This window comes from Aquila chrysaetos, chromosome 9, assembly GCF_900496995.4.
Source record: "Aquila chrysaetos chrysaetos chromosome 9, bAquChr1.4, whole genome shotgun sequence".
In the NCBI taxonomy this organism is placed as follows: Eukaryota; Metazoa; Chordata; class Aves; order Accipitriformes; family Accipitridae; genus Aquila; species Aquila chrysaetos.
Window position 1 is genome coordinate 18,137,410 of NC_044012.1, and position 12,938 is coordinate 18,150,347.

The 12,938-nt window shown below is 35.6% G+C and overlaps 1 protein-coding gene across 9 annotated transcripts in view; it reads left to right on the forward strand.

Annotated features, from left to right (window-relative positions):
• The window catches only part of CHD9 (chromodomain helicase DNA binding protein 9), a 100,936-nt gene that overhangs the window by 11,857 nt on the left and 76,141 nt on the right, over nucleotides 1–12,938 (forward strand). For 8 of the 9 annotated variants that reach the window (XR_005933282.1, XM_030024124.2, XM_030024123.2 and 5 more), the window contains one exon: nucleotides 6,547–8,149. Coding sequence is in view for 8 of the 9 variants with exons in the window: in XM_030024124.2 (XP_029879984.1) it covers nucleotides 6,713–8,149 (1,437 nt within the window). In the remaining variant the exon portion in view is untranslated. Of the gene's footprint in view, nucleotides 1–5,787; nucleotides 5,891–6,546; nucleotides 8,150–12,938 lie in introns of all 9 variants that reach the window. The other variant, XM_030024120.2, reaches the window with a different exon arrangement.

Here is a 12,938-nt window from a genome sequence, read left to right on the forward strand (position 1 = left end):
ATAATTGGATACGTATTTTTTTATTTAATGAAACAGGCTACCAAAACAAGTTTTCTCCTAATTTTAGTGACACCAATAAGAGAAAATGCATCTTTTCAATCCATATTTAGCTACAGATACCATGGTACTCTTGTACAAAGACTTACTTATTCCATTCTGTTAGGGAATAAGAGAGTTCATCGCTACAAAATGTCTAAATGTTCTTCTATGTTCTTGGGATTTTGAGGAGATTGTGCTATCCCTCTGTGCATTTTAAATTTAACATGTACATTGATCTTTAAATCTGTAATTGAATATCATTTATATTGGCGCATCAGTGGGAAGTACCTTCTGTATTATTTAATTTACTGCAGCTTTTTGAACTCGGCCAAAGCTTTAGTTATAATTAAATCTGACAAATAATCATAGTGTAATTGTCTTTTATTTTTAATATAGGGGAGGGAATGTCTTTATCATTTCTGAATATTATGCAGAAGTGATCCGTTTTTTGAGGATCTGTTTTTTAACACGCGGTATTGTCTACCTCTTTTGACACAGTGTTCCATCCGCTAATAGATGGGCAAATCATAAAAAGCCACAAACCTGTCATGCTGTTGTATGCTATGTAGAATTTAGCAAATATAATGATTTTTTCAGTTTCTGGCAGATGTCTTGTTTGGAAGCAAGTCTGTTATGCCTGGTTGCATTGCTTTCCTAAAAAGAAAAAAAAAAAACCAAAACACTTTGCGTATAATGTAAAACTCTTCTCTAGTTATGACTATCTGTGTTTACTCCTCCTGTGTCCTTTACCTGTAGTCTGGATTTCTGTTATGTCATGTTTTTATGACTTCAGTTTTAATTCCTTCTGTGTACTAACTTGTCCCTAGCTTCTTTCTGAGATAGCTTCTATTATTTGTCTGGATAGCCATTGTTTCAACTTCTTTTGTGAAAAATGACCATCAAAGTCACTGGCTTCCTCTTAATCTATGATACTGCCACACCTTAGTCATGTGAAGCAGTGATACTTAGTCTATCAAACTATGAAAGTGTGGATATCATGGTAATGTACTGTATCTTTACCTGATTTACTTGCTTATAACTAGAGTAGCTTGTTTTCTGTTGTCATGCCATCAAAAGTAATCAACAATGCAATTAATGAAATAAACCACATCGGTAGTTTTTATTATCTTGTATTTTACTGCTACTCCCGCTTCATTTTCTTGCAAGCAAAATTTGCAATTTGCAAAAAAAAAGTCTTTGTTCCATTCTGTTTTCTTATGTGTTCATTCTTTTTTGATGTATTCTGTAAAATAAATCTTTCTTTCCTTTTCTTCCGGTCTTTAAATCTTGTACCATTCTCTTAATTTCTGGTCTTGCTTGTGTCTGTAACTACAGCTTGTCTTTTTACAACTCAGATCTACCACACGCTAACGTAGTATAAAAGGGGATCATCTCTTTGAGACTTCCAGGCTATTTCCTTGTGGTCTTTCTTTCTGACAAGAATAAAGGGTTGTTATTAAACTCTGATGGACAACCAAAATGGATAAAATTTCCCCCCGCACCCCACCCTTTGCAAGGAGTTGCATTAACTGCGTTAACTTGAAACCTCAGTTTCCTAACCTAGCTCTGGTATTGATTCAATCTTGTTGCATACACACTTAAGGAAAGGAATCAAACCAGGCTCAGCGTAGCCAGTTTCATTTCTAAATGATTTTGAATATAATAAGTAAAAATTGAGAAAGACCTTAAAGTTTAAAAAAAAGTTAAAATTACAGTAGTAGTACGAGAGCTGCTTTTGCAGATTAAGACCACCAACAATAGTGCATTGATACATATTCTGTTTGTAACTGAAAAGATAGTTTTAGACCATACAGAATACAACATGGTTTGTTTTTAAATGAAAAACATGCGTTATGCAGAAATTAGTATTTTTTCATTCACTTGGACTCCTAAGATCTATTTTAATACATTTCTCCTATTCTAATACTTTGGTTTCAATCTGTAATTTAAAATAGATCTCTTAATGTTAAGAACTAGTAGATTAAAGAAAGTACAGGTGTTCAGTTTAATGAGTAGTGACCAGACAAAAAAAACCCCAAGAGCTGGGAGATGTTACTCTTCTGATTCAAGTATGTTTGCAGAATAACTTCATACTTCTTGGAGAAAATGCTATGTTTTGTGCGAGGCATCAAATGATAATCAAAAAATTCACTGTTTAAATTCCAGATGCTTTAGCATATCTGAAGATGGCAAACCCTGAAATGTGTTTCAGTTTAACTTGGGGGATACTGTCGATGTTTCCTGGTAATTAATTTTAGAAAACTTCATGTTACTTAAAAAAAAAAAAAAAAAAAAAAAAATCACAACTTTTCCTGTTGCTTAGTTTTCTACATAATACCAGCTTGATTGGTACAAAGTTGAGAGTGTGAAATACAAAGGGAGAAACTAAATACTAGTAAGAAACATTGCTGAATGCCTTTGGGTTCCATTATGTTTAAAAAAGAAAACAAAACCTACTGCAGAAAATTCTAAATTTACCTAGTGTCTTATAGTTAGTAAATACTGCTGAAGCAATTCTAGCTGATAGGGGGCAGTAACTTCTTAAATTCAAGTACAACAACTGTAGTCTTCCAATTGCTTCTCAGGTTGTACCTCTGTTTTGGTGCTCATTTTATTGTCTAGAATTGGTCCAAGCAGTTCTCAGACATTGATGTTGTAGAAGGATCTTGCTAACTTTAAGCTGGGTAAAGATTAATATTAAATCAGTATGCAAATAATGGTAGAGAATTTAGACATGCAAAGTATTAGAATTAATTTAGTTTTTACAAAAAGTGTAACTTCATCACAAATTCTCAGTGTAAGAGGGCACAAAGATGTCAAATTGTATTTACTAAGAGAAATCTAACTTTTTACTGTGGTTTGCTTTATTGAGTAGGGATTCAAAACTAGTTTCCCCATTCTGATTCAAATGCAGCCCCAATAAGATCTTATCTTCTATGGGAAGTATTTTGGAACTGGTACTATAAAACACTGGCTGTCATTGCATTGTTAGCATTGTAGTTGTCAAGTCCAATAGAAGAACATCTTCAAAATGTTTATTTCCTTGAATGCTGTTCTGCCAACTCAAGGTAAAAGCATGTCCAAAGTTTGAATTGGTACCACATATCTGTTTGGGGAAGGAGGAGGCTGGATAAAAGTGTGTTAAACCATAATTGTACCTGCCGTCGTTTTCTATGTAAGAGGGAGTAAGGACATGGAGAAGAGAATCACTTACAGAAAGCATGTAAAAAGTTTTTGTGTCAGAACTTATTTTGTTTCATTAAGTTGGATGTGAGGAGGTAGGATTTTTTTATTTTTTTTTTAAGGAAAGGACAGAAATATAGTACTTGTGTGCCAACTAATTTCAGAAATGCATCACAATTTGCTTTCGTATGCCTTCACAGTTTGCAAGCTGAGCATCTAATGTTTCCATATTCAAGTATAGCAGAGAGAAACAAAAAGGACAATTGTTCAATAAATTTGGAGATGACTTTGTGTGAAAGGCTAGTTTCTCCAAATCAAATACCCTTGAATTTCCAAGTTATGGTTTGCTTTGGGCTGAAAAAAATGTGATGGATTTTGTAGACTCTGAAGAAAAAGGCTAAGGGTAAAAGTACTTCTCTGGTCAAAAAACAAGGTGTCTTTGCAACAGAGTTGTGTTCAGGCTATCTACAGCAGTATCCTTTCCAAAAAAGGCTTGGGTTGGGTTTTGTTTTTTCACTTTGTGATCTCCTCTTTACAGAGAAGCTTTCTTCATAATAAATTTATGTTGGTCTAATTAGCCTGTAGAGGTTTCTCATGTATCTAGCCTTCGGATTTCTCAGTTTGGAAGTTCATCTGTGCTATCCATCTTATTTGGATCCTTGAAATAAAGCTGACATCTTCAGATTATGTTTCCTTTTTATACCTAGTAAGACTTATTGTTTCATAAAGCCTTCTCATTTTAATAAGAGAGTATTATTTCCTCGTATTTCCCTCCTTTTTCCTTATGCTGAAAGAAAGTAGGAAAACCTAAGATGAAAAGTGTTTCTTGGGTTTTGAGCAAAGAAGCAAGTATCTGTGAGCTCAGAGTTACAGTGTTACAACTGCAGTGATGCTAGCTGTTATGCATGCTTTTTTCCCATTTTTTACTGTAAAGGTACACAGTCAATAAAACAGGAAGAGATAGTCTGGTATGTATTTTTCAATATGGGGTTGTTTTAGTCCTGTTAAATAGTTCTAGGCTACTGTGTAGTTAAACTCAAGAGCATGTATAGTAGTTAATTACCATAGAGTAGCTGGCTCATATGTCACTTACCGTATGTTAAAAAAAAAAAAAAAAAAAAAAAAATTGTACATCCTATTGTATTTATATTGCTAAAGATGGAAGAAATCTCTCTTTGTGTCTGTTTTTTCAAGTTACCACAAATTGAATAGCCTTCCTTACAGTAAAATATAGTTTGTCTCTGGGCATAACCAACAAGCTGTATGCAGTCTGCTGAGCTATTTATACTGAGTCTCAATATGTAAACTTTTATCGATACAGGCTTCAAATTTGAGTTTTTAACAGTAGAGTCCTTGTTAGCTTGGAACATGACATTTTACACATGGCTACCATAATCTCCATCTACCATTCCTCAGATGGGGGTTTCTTTAATTAGATCATTTGTTCTGTGTCTACATTATTCTTTCCTTGGACTTAATCTGACTTGGTTGTCTTCTCTTAGCTAAAATAGCTCTTCCCCGACTTATCTTTTGAGTTGAAATACTGTTAAGATGAGAGATGATTATATTAGAAATGGTACAAAAACCTAAAACCGTGCCACGTCATCTACCTGGATCCTGATGTTGGTTTATCATCTGTTGGAAGGTGTTTGATACTGAGAAAGTCATCATTCTGTTGCTTTTAATCATAAGCAGACAACTTAGTAAGTGTTGGAAGATAATGGGGTCTAATTTATGTTAGTGCTTCCTTTAACTTGGGACTTCAGGGAGTCCTAACTTCAAGCAGTAAGTTCCGCATGTATCATCTGGAATCCACGGCTACTTTGTTATGCTAAGCTGTCACCTTCCTAAGACTCTGTGCCCTTTTTATAGCATGCTTGTTCTCTATACTCATAGTAATTAACACTCATACCAATCCATGCTTGATAGATGTCACCACTTGGTGTCTTTCAGTGTGATACAAGATCCATCTGCCCTTTTCCTGTGTAGACCAGAAGTTTTATATACCCAAACCCTCAACAAGGTTTATTAATTTAGTTTAGGCTCTATTCTGACTATGGTCACGACACTTTCAGTGGACTAGGAGAATAAGCAGAACAGGTTTTCATCAGTCTTTTGTCAAAGACTGCTTTGTACTTAATAGGTTCAATATGGATGTTGTCCATCAGAGAATATTTCAGATTTTCAGTGTGTCCATTTCTGGAAGGATCCTATACTCATTTTATTCATAGGAGAATTCATTAATGAAGAATTGCAGTTGAAATGGAGGAGGAGAGCATGAAGATGAGCTTTAGTAGTCGCGTCAGGAATTAAAAGCTGTGACTGTTTCCGTTTTTTTTCTTTATAGTTAGGTATATGTGTTGACAGGGTAAAGGAATGATTATTCCATGAAGATGGTAATTGAAAGTGATTGCTCCTCTATTCTAGAGGCTTAGTAGTTATCTGGGGAGGTAAATTACCAGAGAGACACATTTTCGACACGTTTTCATTCATTTCCCATTCTGTTTGATTATGCTATGAATGTGCAAGTTTTTAGGCTAAAGTTAAACTAACCATCCTTTTCAGCTCCTCTTGCCTGAAACCCCCAACTGCAATCTAATTCATTGGTGATCACTCAGTGATACTATGAATAAATAAAAAAGAAAACCAACTTGTATTTCAAAATTAGGTAAGTGTGTAAACTCTGTTGTGGAACCAAACGTAGTTCTTTTCCTGTGTTTATCTTTGACTGTATCACTGTATTAATCCTCTTGTCTTTCCTTTAAATAAGAGTTTTATGTCTTTAAGTGAGATAAAATACAGTTTTTCAGAATCTTACTTAATGCAACTTAAATAGAAGAAACAGAGTATCTCAGCTTTTCCTACTGAAGTCAAAGTAGCTTTGTTTTTAAATGTGGTTTATAACCTCTCAAATTTCTTGTTTATACATACAGAATTATTGTGCACATTTTATGTATTGTATGATTTCTTTCTACAAACAAATTTTAATTCTGGACTACTAAAAAAACCCCACAATTCTGTTACAATTTGGTAGTTTTAATGAAAATGGCAAAGGGGAATTGAAAATAGAGAAAACAATGAAAAAAATGAAACCATTACATTTAAAACGTCGAATATTACGTTGATTACGAAAGGCACAAAAATTATATATGCTGCACAGGGTATCGAGTATAAGCAAAAATAATTTGAGTTGTGGTTTAAGTAAACTGTAACATTACAAACAAAATATCAAAAATCCATAAAAGTGGTGGGGAGGGGAAGGAGCGATGAGGAGAGTCATGAAAGTAATTTTTCTCTTTTTTTTTTTTTCTCCCCCCCCCCCAGGGTGCTTTAACACTTTAAGACGAATGTTTCATCAGAAGCACTAATGGATGTTGGCATGCCTTGGATAAAGTGGTGACCGCTGGATCTCATTTGTTTCTGTTCACTGCAGAGAGCCAAAATTGACTCCATTTGGAGTTGAGAGAAAAAGCAGTACAGACCTATCAAGATGACTGATCCTATGATGGATTTTTTTGATGATGCCAATCTTTTTAGTGAGACCTTAGAAGGTTTGTCAGATGATGCCTTTGTTCAACCTGGACCTGTTTCACTTGTTGATGAATTGAATTTGGGTGCAGAATTTGAACCTTTGCACATAGACTCACTGAACCATGTGCAAGATGCTCAAAATCAACAAAAGATGAGTGAGTTTGATCAGCTGAATCAGTATGATTCACTGAAACTTCACTCAGTAAATCAGTCTTTTAATAGCTCAGCTGACAATGTCTTATCACCCCACTCTCAATTCAATTGTTCACCAGTTCATCCGCAAAACCAGTCTAATGGGATGTTTCCAGATGTGGCTGATGGTAGTCCTATGTGGGGTCATCAAACTGCCACAACTGTTTCGAATCAAAATGGGTCCCCCTTTCACCAAGGACATTCTCAGTCTATGCAGCAAAACAAAAGCTTTGTAGCACACCATGACTTTGCCTTATTTCAGGCTAATGAACCGCAGCATCAGTGTGCCTCGCTACGGTCGCAACAAAGCAGAAACAACACAGGGCAAGATGCTCTGAGTCAGCCAAAAGACTTCATGGAAGTTAATGTATCTACTTCTCTCAGAGTCAGTGTTAACCACCCACCTCCAGTTTCTAATCCATCAACTTCACAGCAGCCTCTGTCTGTTCAACAGTTTTCTCAAACTGCAAGTGCTTCAATACATTTTTGTGGGAATCAAGAAGGAAATTTTGATGGACAGTCCCCAACTATTACTCCATGTTCTGTCAATAATAGCCAACAATTTTCATCTCCTTATTCTTACTCCAATAACCACATTTCTCCTACCAGCCTTCTTCAGTCTACAACAGCTCTTTCTACAAGCCAGCAGACACACTCTATCTCTGACTTCACTGGAAGCGATGCCTTTACATCTCAAACAGGGACCAAGCAAGAAACAACTGAGCACATGTTGAATCCTAATACACCTTTGAATTCAAATAGTTTTCAAATGTTGCATTCTGCACATCCTCAGGGCAACTTTAGTACTTCAAAACTCTCTCCTGTGAATATTAATTTTCCAACTTCTACTGGTTCTGCTTCTCAGATAAGCCATTTCACTGACCCTATTGAAAGCAACGGTTTTACATCTTTAGATGATAACTTACTTCATCAAGTTGAGACTCATAATGAACCATTTACAGGACTTGACCCGGATGACCTCCTTCAGGAAGATCTTCTGCCACAGTTTGATGATTCTGCATTTGTTCAGGATAGCACAAGCCATGTTTTAGAGCATGACCTAGAACACCATATAACCCCACAGCAAGTAACACAGTCATCTGATCTTGTTCGGGCACAGTCTCAAAGTCAGATCCATCCTTGGCATTCTTCAGTTTCTAATCAGCATCTGCAAGACAGAAGTCGTGTGACCTTACAAGGACAGGTATGTAGGGATTTGGGGAGCAGAAGTTTGAGCTGTTTGATTTGGTTGATCTGGTGAAATGAATAATAGTGACTGGTGCTTGTGCCAAAGCATGATAACTGAAGTTTCTGAGCTGTTGTTATTTGACCCTGAAGAAGTCTGAGTAACAGCTGGTTTAGGGGGAAAAAAAAAAAAAACAACCCAACCTGTTGATGCAGATCTTGCTTTTTCCTGTTGTTTTCTTACCATTGCAGAAAACAAGATTTAAATGACCTGAAATATTTATTCAGAGAACATGATGCTGGTCCTTCTGCTGCTTGTGTTTCCTAAGTACAGCAGACAAAATTGGTTGGTTTATGGTTTTGGTGCAAATATAATGGCTTATTGTCTTTTAAAGTACTTATAGCAACATATTTTTAAGAGGTTTAATAAGGCTGGTGTGGCTGATTCCCTGCGAGAATTGCACTGGTTTTGTTGTTACTCGGTCCTTTGCTTGGTGTCTGTGCTCATGCTCATTGGCTAAAAACTTTGGTTTTGGTTTTGATGTGATTAGTAATAATAGGAAACATAAAAGGCTATGCCTATGTTTGATTTTGTTACTTTTGGCTAAACCAGAAAACTCTGCAGTTGTTTTAGTGTGACGTGCACATCTACTGCAAGTATTAAAGCCCTCCACATGGATGACAAGATAGTATAAAAATTATATTGTACTTTTTTAATGGTATACAAGAGAAACGAACTTCGCGGATAGCACTTTTCAGATTACCTGAGAGAAATAAAAATTGTGTGAGCATTGAAGAGTTCATAAAGACAATCCTTCAATCCTTCAGCCTGTTTCTTACGAGAGCTTGCTCATAATATGTAACGTAGTGAATTTTCAAATAGTTTTAATTGAGATATTAAGTTTACTTTAGTTGAGATATTAAGTCCACTTTTTTTTTAATGCTGACCATTATCATCATCTTGTCTTTTATAGGAAGTATGTAAGTGTCAATAAATTGAAATATAGACTGGTACTTCTGGATTGCTTTTGTCTTTTATGAGAGTAGCTAAGCTTTAAAAATCAAAAAAAATAGGGCAAGTAAAGTATTTTTTCACAACACTGTAACCAGCAAAATCATGTTTTTATTACAGCTACTAGAAACCTGAGCATATGTGAGATTCTTGCAAATCTTTCAGCTCAAAAAAAGTTCCTGAATCAAAAGAAAATATGTCTTGAATATAGGAGAGACTTAATAACCAAAGGCACAAATAATTATTCTTTCAGCTTTTAAAATTTATCAATCTTTAAAGGTATTGCTGTGGTTTAGGAGACTAGTTTAGTAGTTTTCCTTGTTAGTGCTTGAAGAGTGGTATCAGTGACTGCATTATGTGTAAGTTAATACCTTAATATTATCACAGTTTGGCTCTCCTTGGTAGCTTCCAGCCCAAATTTGATTTGACAGGAATGACTGAAATGTCTTCAATTAGACAGTTTGGCAGAAGGAACTGTAGCTTCTATGTGATAAATGCACATACTCAGCTGCCATTGCTGGTTACCTAGGGTTTCCAAAATTGTGAGACTGTCTGTTGAAATCCATGTGCATGTGAACAGTGAAAGTAGGTATTTTTATTTTACATTCCTGTTTTAAATTCCAGTAGGAATTTAGGTTGTATTTGGGAAAGGGGAGGGAATATAAATGTTTTCTAATTTTCAATCTGTGCATTTTGAAATAGAGGCAACTCTGACATCAAATACACACATGCAGGCAGCTCTAAAAAGGTTGTAGTAACTGTATTCCTTCTCTAAATTCTTGCTACCAATATTCTTTTTACCTGAGATTATAGAATGTTATCTTACCGGAGAAATAAATTATTGGGAAGGAAAGGAACTTAATTACTGACTCTTGCTTCTGCATAGTTTGCAGAAGGACACAGGCCTATGAAAGGCAATGTAACACTTTCCCCCCTGCTCCCCTTAAATTTTATTTCATTAGTGTAGAGATAAGGGTTTAACACATTTAATCTTTGGTCTTGGTTCAGTAGATGGCTTCTCCATTATAATTTCTGCTTATGTTTCTGGAGTGTGTAATTGTCAATTCCTACTACTGAAACTTTTTCTGTAAAATTGTGGTGTGATGTTAATGGAACACGTATACAGCTGTGTATTTGAGATTAGCTTGATTAACTGAATGATGCAGTAGATACAATCTGGTTTTGATAAATGTTTATTATTTTCTAGGTCAGGGAGGTGGAAGAAGAGGGCATAGCCCAAGTAGCTGCTCTTGTCAGTTATCTCTGTAGCCTAAAGACACATGGTATAGTAGCTACTAGCAAAATGTGATCCTGCTTATTACTGTGTACAGTACTGCAGAGGGAGCAGCGCCCAAGTTCCCTGCCAGCAAGCAGAGCAGCAGAGCCCGGAGGAGTTGTGAACAGTAGCATTGAGGCTATTGGTCTCCCATGAGTCTACTTGGGGTGAAGAGGAGGTGGATTCCAGGAAAACTGGGGATGGCGAGAAATCCAGGGGTTAGTATCGTTTGTGAGGAACATGTGGCATACAAGCCAGGCAGTGGAAAGTAGGTCTAATAAAACTTTCTGGTGCTGTGACTTTTCTGTAGTATACATCAGAACGTTTTAAGACTTACTTCGATCTCGCTGACATCAGTTTTAGCGCTTTGTTTTGTAACTAGGAATAGAGAGAAAGTTCTGAGACCTGTGGAGAGTGTTTAAGGTTTGGGGGGTTTGGTTTTGGTTTTTGTCGTGGTGTGAAAACAAAGCAACTTTATGGTATTTAAACTTTTTTTTTTTACATTTTTCCCCTGGAACTCTGAAATGAAACAGATGGAAAACAGTTAGTTATAAAACTGCTTGGTTTGGTTTTTATTATTTTGGGGTATGCAATAAATTGTATAAATTAGATTCTGACCTTGAGTTTATTTAATTGGACAGATGTTTAATGTTTCCTTCAGAAACTGGTTGTGAAGTGATAGCTGTCAAACTATTGTGACGAATATATTGATGGGGAGTGACAGAAGCAAATAATGTAGAAGCCTCTTTAGATCAGCAGTGTATTTAACATGAATAGTAATAGAAAAGGATGGTAATTACTGAAGTTAAGAGGTGTTTCGGATCTGTCTTTTGTCTTATTACAATTCGAAGAGGGGGTTTACTTCTAATTCCCACCTTTATTCTTTGATCACTTTGTATAATTTGAAGTTCAAGATGGGTTTTTTCTGTTTGAGCTTTTTACAATTGTGTGTAGTTTAACCAGAGAGAAGAAAGGTGGGGTAAGGGACCGGGAGGGAATATTGGTCTTTCTGAAACTGGTTGTCTTTAGGCTAGGAGTTAGGTGGGAAGGGATTTTGATAATTTTCATGTGTAATAGTTAAGGTGAAATGTTTATTGTTTAACAAGACAATGTTTCATACTGGCTTTTGTACACAGTGAGGAAACAATTACTAGTGGATTTAATTATTTTCATCAGTTTTAGTTTGATAATGATTGAGGTTTTTTCAGAAAGGAAAACTTTTTTATTTTATGAAGTAGTTAATGAACTGTAGCTATTGGAATGGACCCAACATTGGGCAACCGAAGATCTTTAACTATAGTTATGCTGACGTTATTTAAAATTAAGAAAGAACATTAAATACTTGTTTCATTATTTGAAAGCAAGCATACTCATCACATTTTTACTTGTACAGCTATTCTTTTGATAGAAATTAATTTTTAAATTAATACAATCTGTTCAGGGTAATAATGCTGCAGAATTAAAAATAAGATGGAATGTCTTATGCTGCTATTATACTTTCTATGCCTGCTGTAATTAGATTATAATTGTAAACAAATTGTGCCTCTTAATCTTACACCATGCATTTTTCATCAGTTTGAGAACACACAGTAAAGTGGAGAAGTGAACTGAAGATTCATGTAGCCTCAGCTTTGACTAATGTAACACTTCTGATCTTTTTAACTCGACTTAAAACTGTTTTGAGTTTCCTAAAGCTAAATATTTGCTTTTCATAAAGTTGAAAAACGACAACAAAAATATAGGCTTCAGCATTCAGTTCTGCATGTTTAGAAGAAAAGGAAGTCAGATAATCTGAAGTGTAAACTGTCCTAAGAGAGGTTTTATATGTTATTTTGTTATAGGTATTTTAATCTCTTCTGGCTACATACATGAAAGCAGAATAATTGAGATTAAACTGGAAAATAATATTCCATTAATAATCAAAAGTGCTATAGGACAAGGTGGTAGTCTTAGTTCTTAAATCAGGTGAATCTTTTTCTCCCTTTTGTGACTTAAAGTTTGGCACCTATCTTGATAATTCAGTATATTCATGAATTCCAGTGTCTCACATCTGACTTTTTTTGTAGAAACTGACTTGAAACATGCAAGTGCTTTTATCCTTGTAAGCACCTTTCCTACCATTTGTTTTATAGCAACAGATGACACTGTATTTTTGGAGAGAATTTGTCTTGCCCAGACTTGTTGAAAGTTTAGCAAAGCAAGTCTGAACATTGTAGATGAGCGCTTGGTTGGTGTTGTACCCTGGGACATCTGTATGTATCAGAATGGCATAACCTCATATGTGAGCATATCATCAGAGGTGGAACTAAGTTTCACCTGATCAAAGTCCAGGCTCATCTGCTGCTGAGGTGCAAGCCCTGAATAGTCACGGGCCTTTCACCTCTGACTGCGTTAGCAGATGCCTCCCTTTTATATCAACTCTAAATTCGTTGTAGACAAGTATCCCTTGGATTATTCCACTCGTAAACTTCTTACTCTGCCATTGGTTGCTGTTCTACTTCTGTATGAGATCTTGCACTG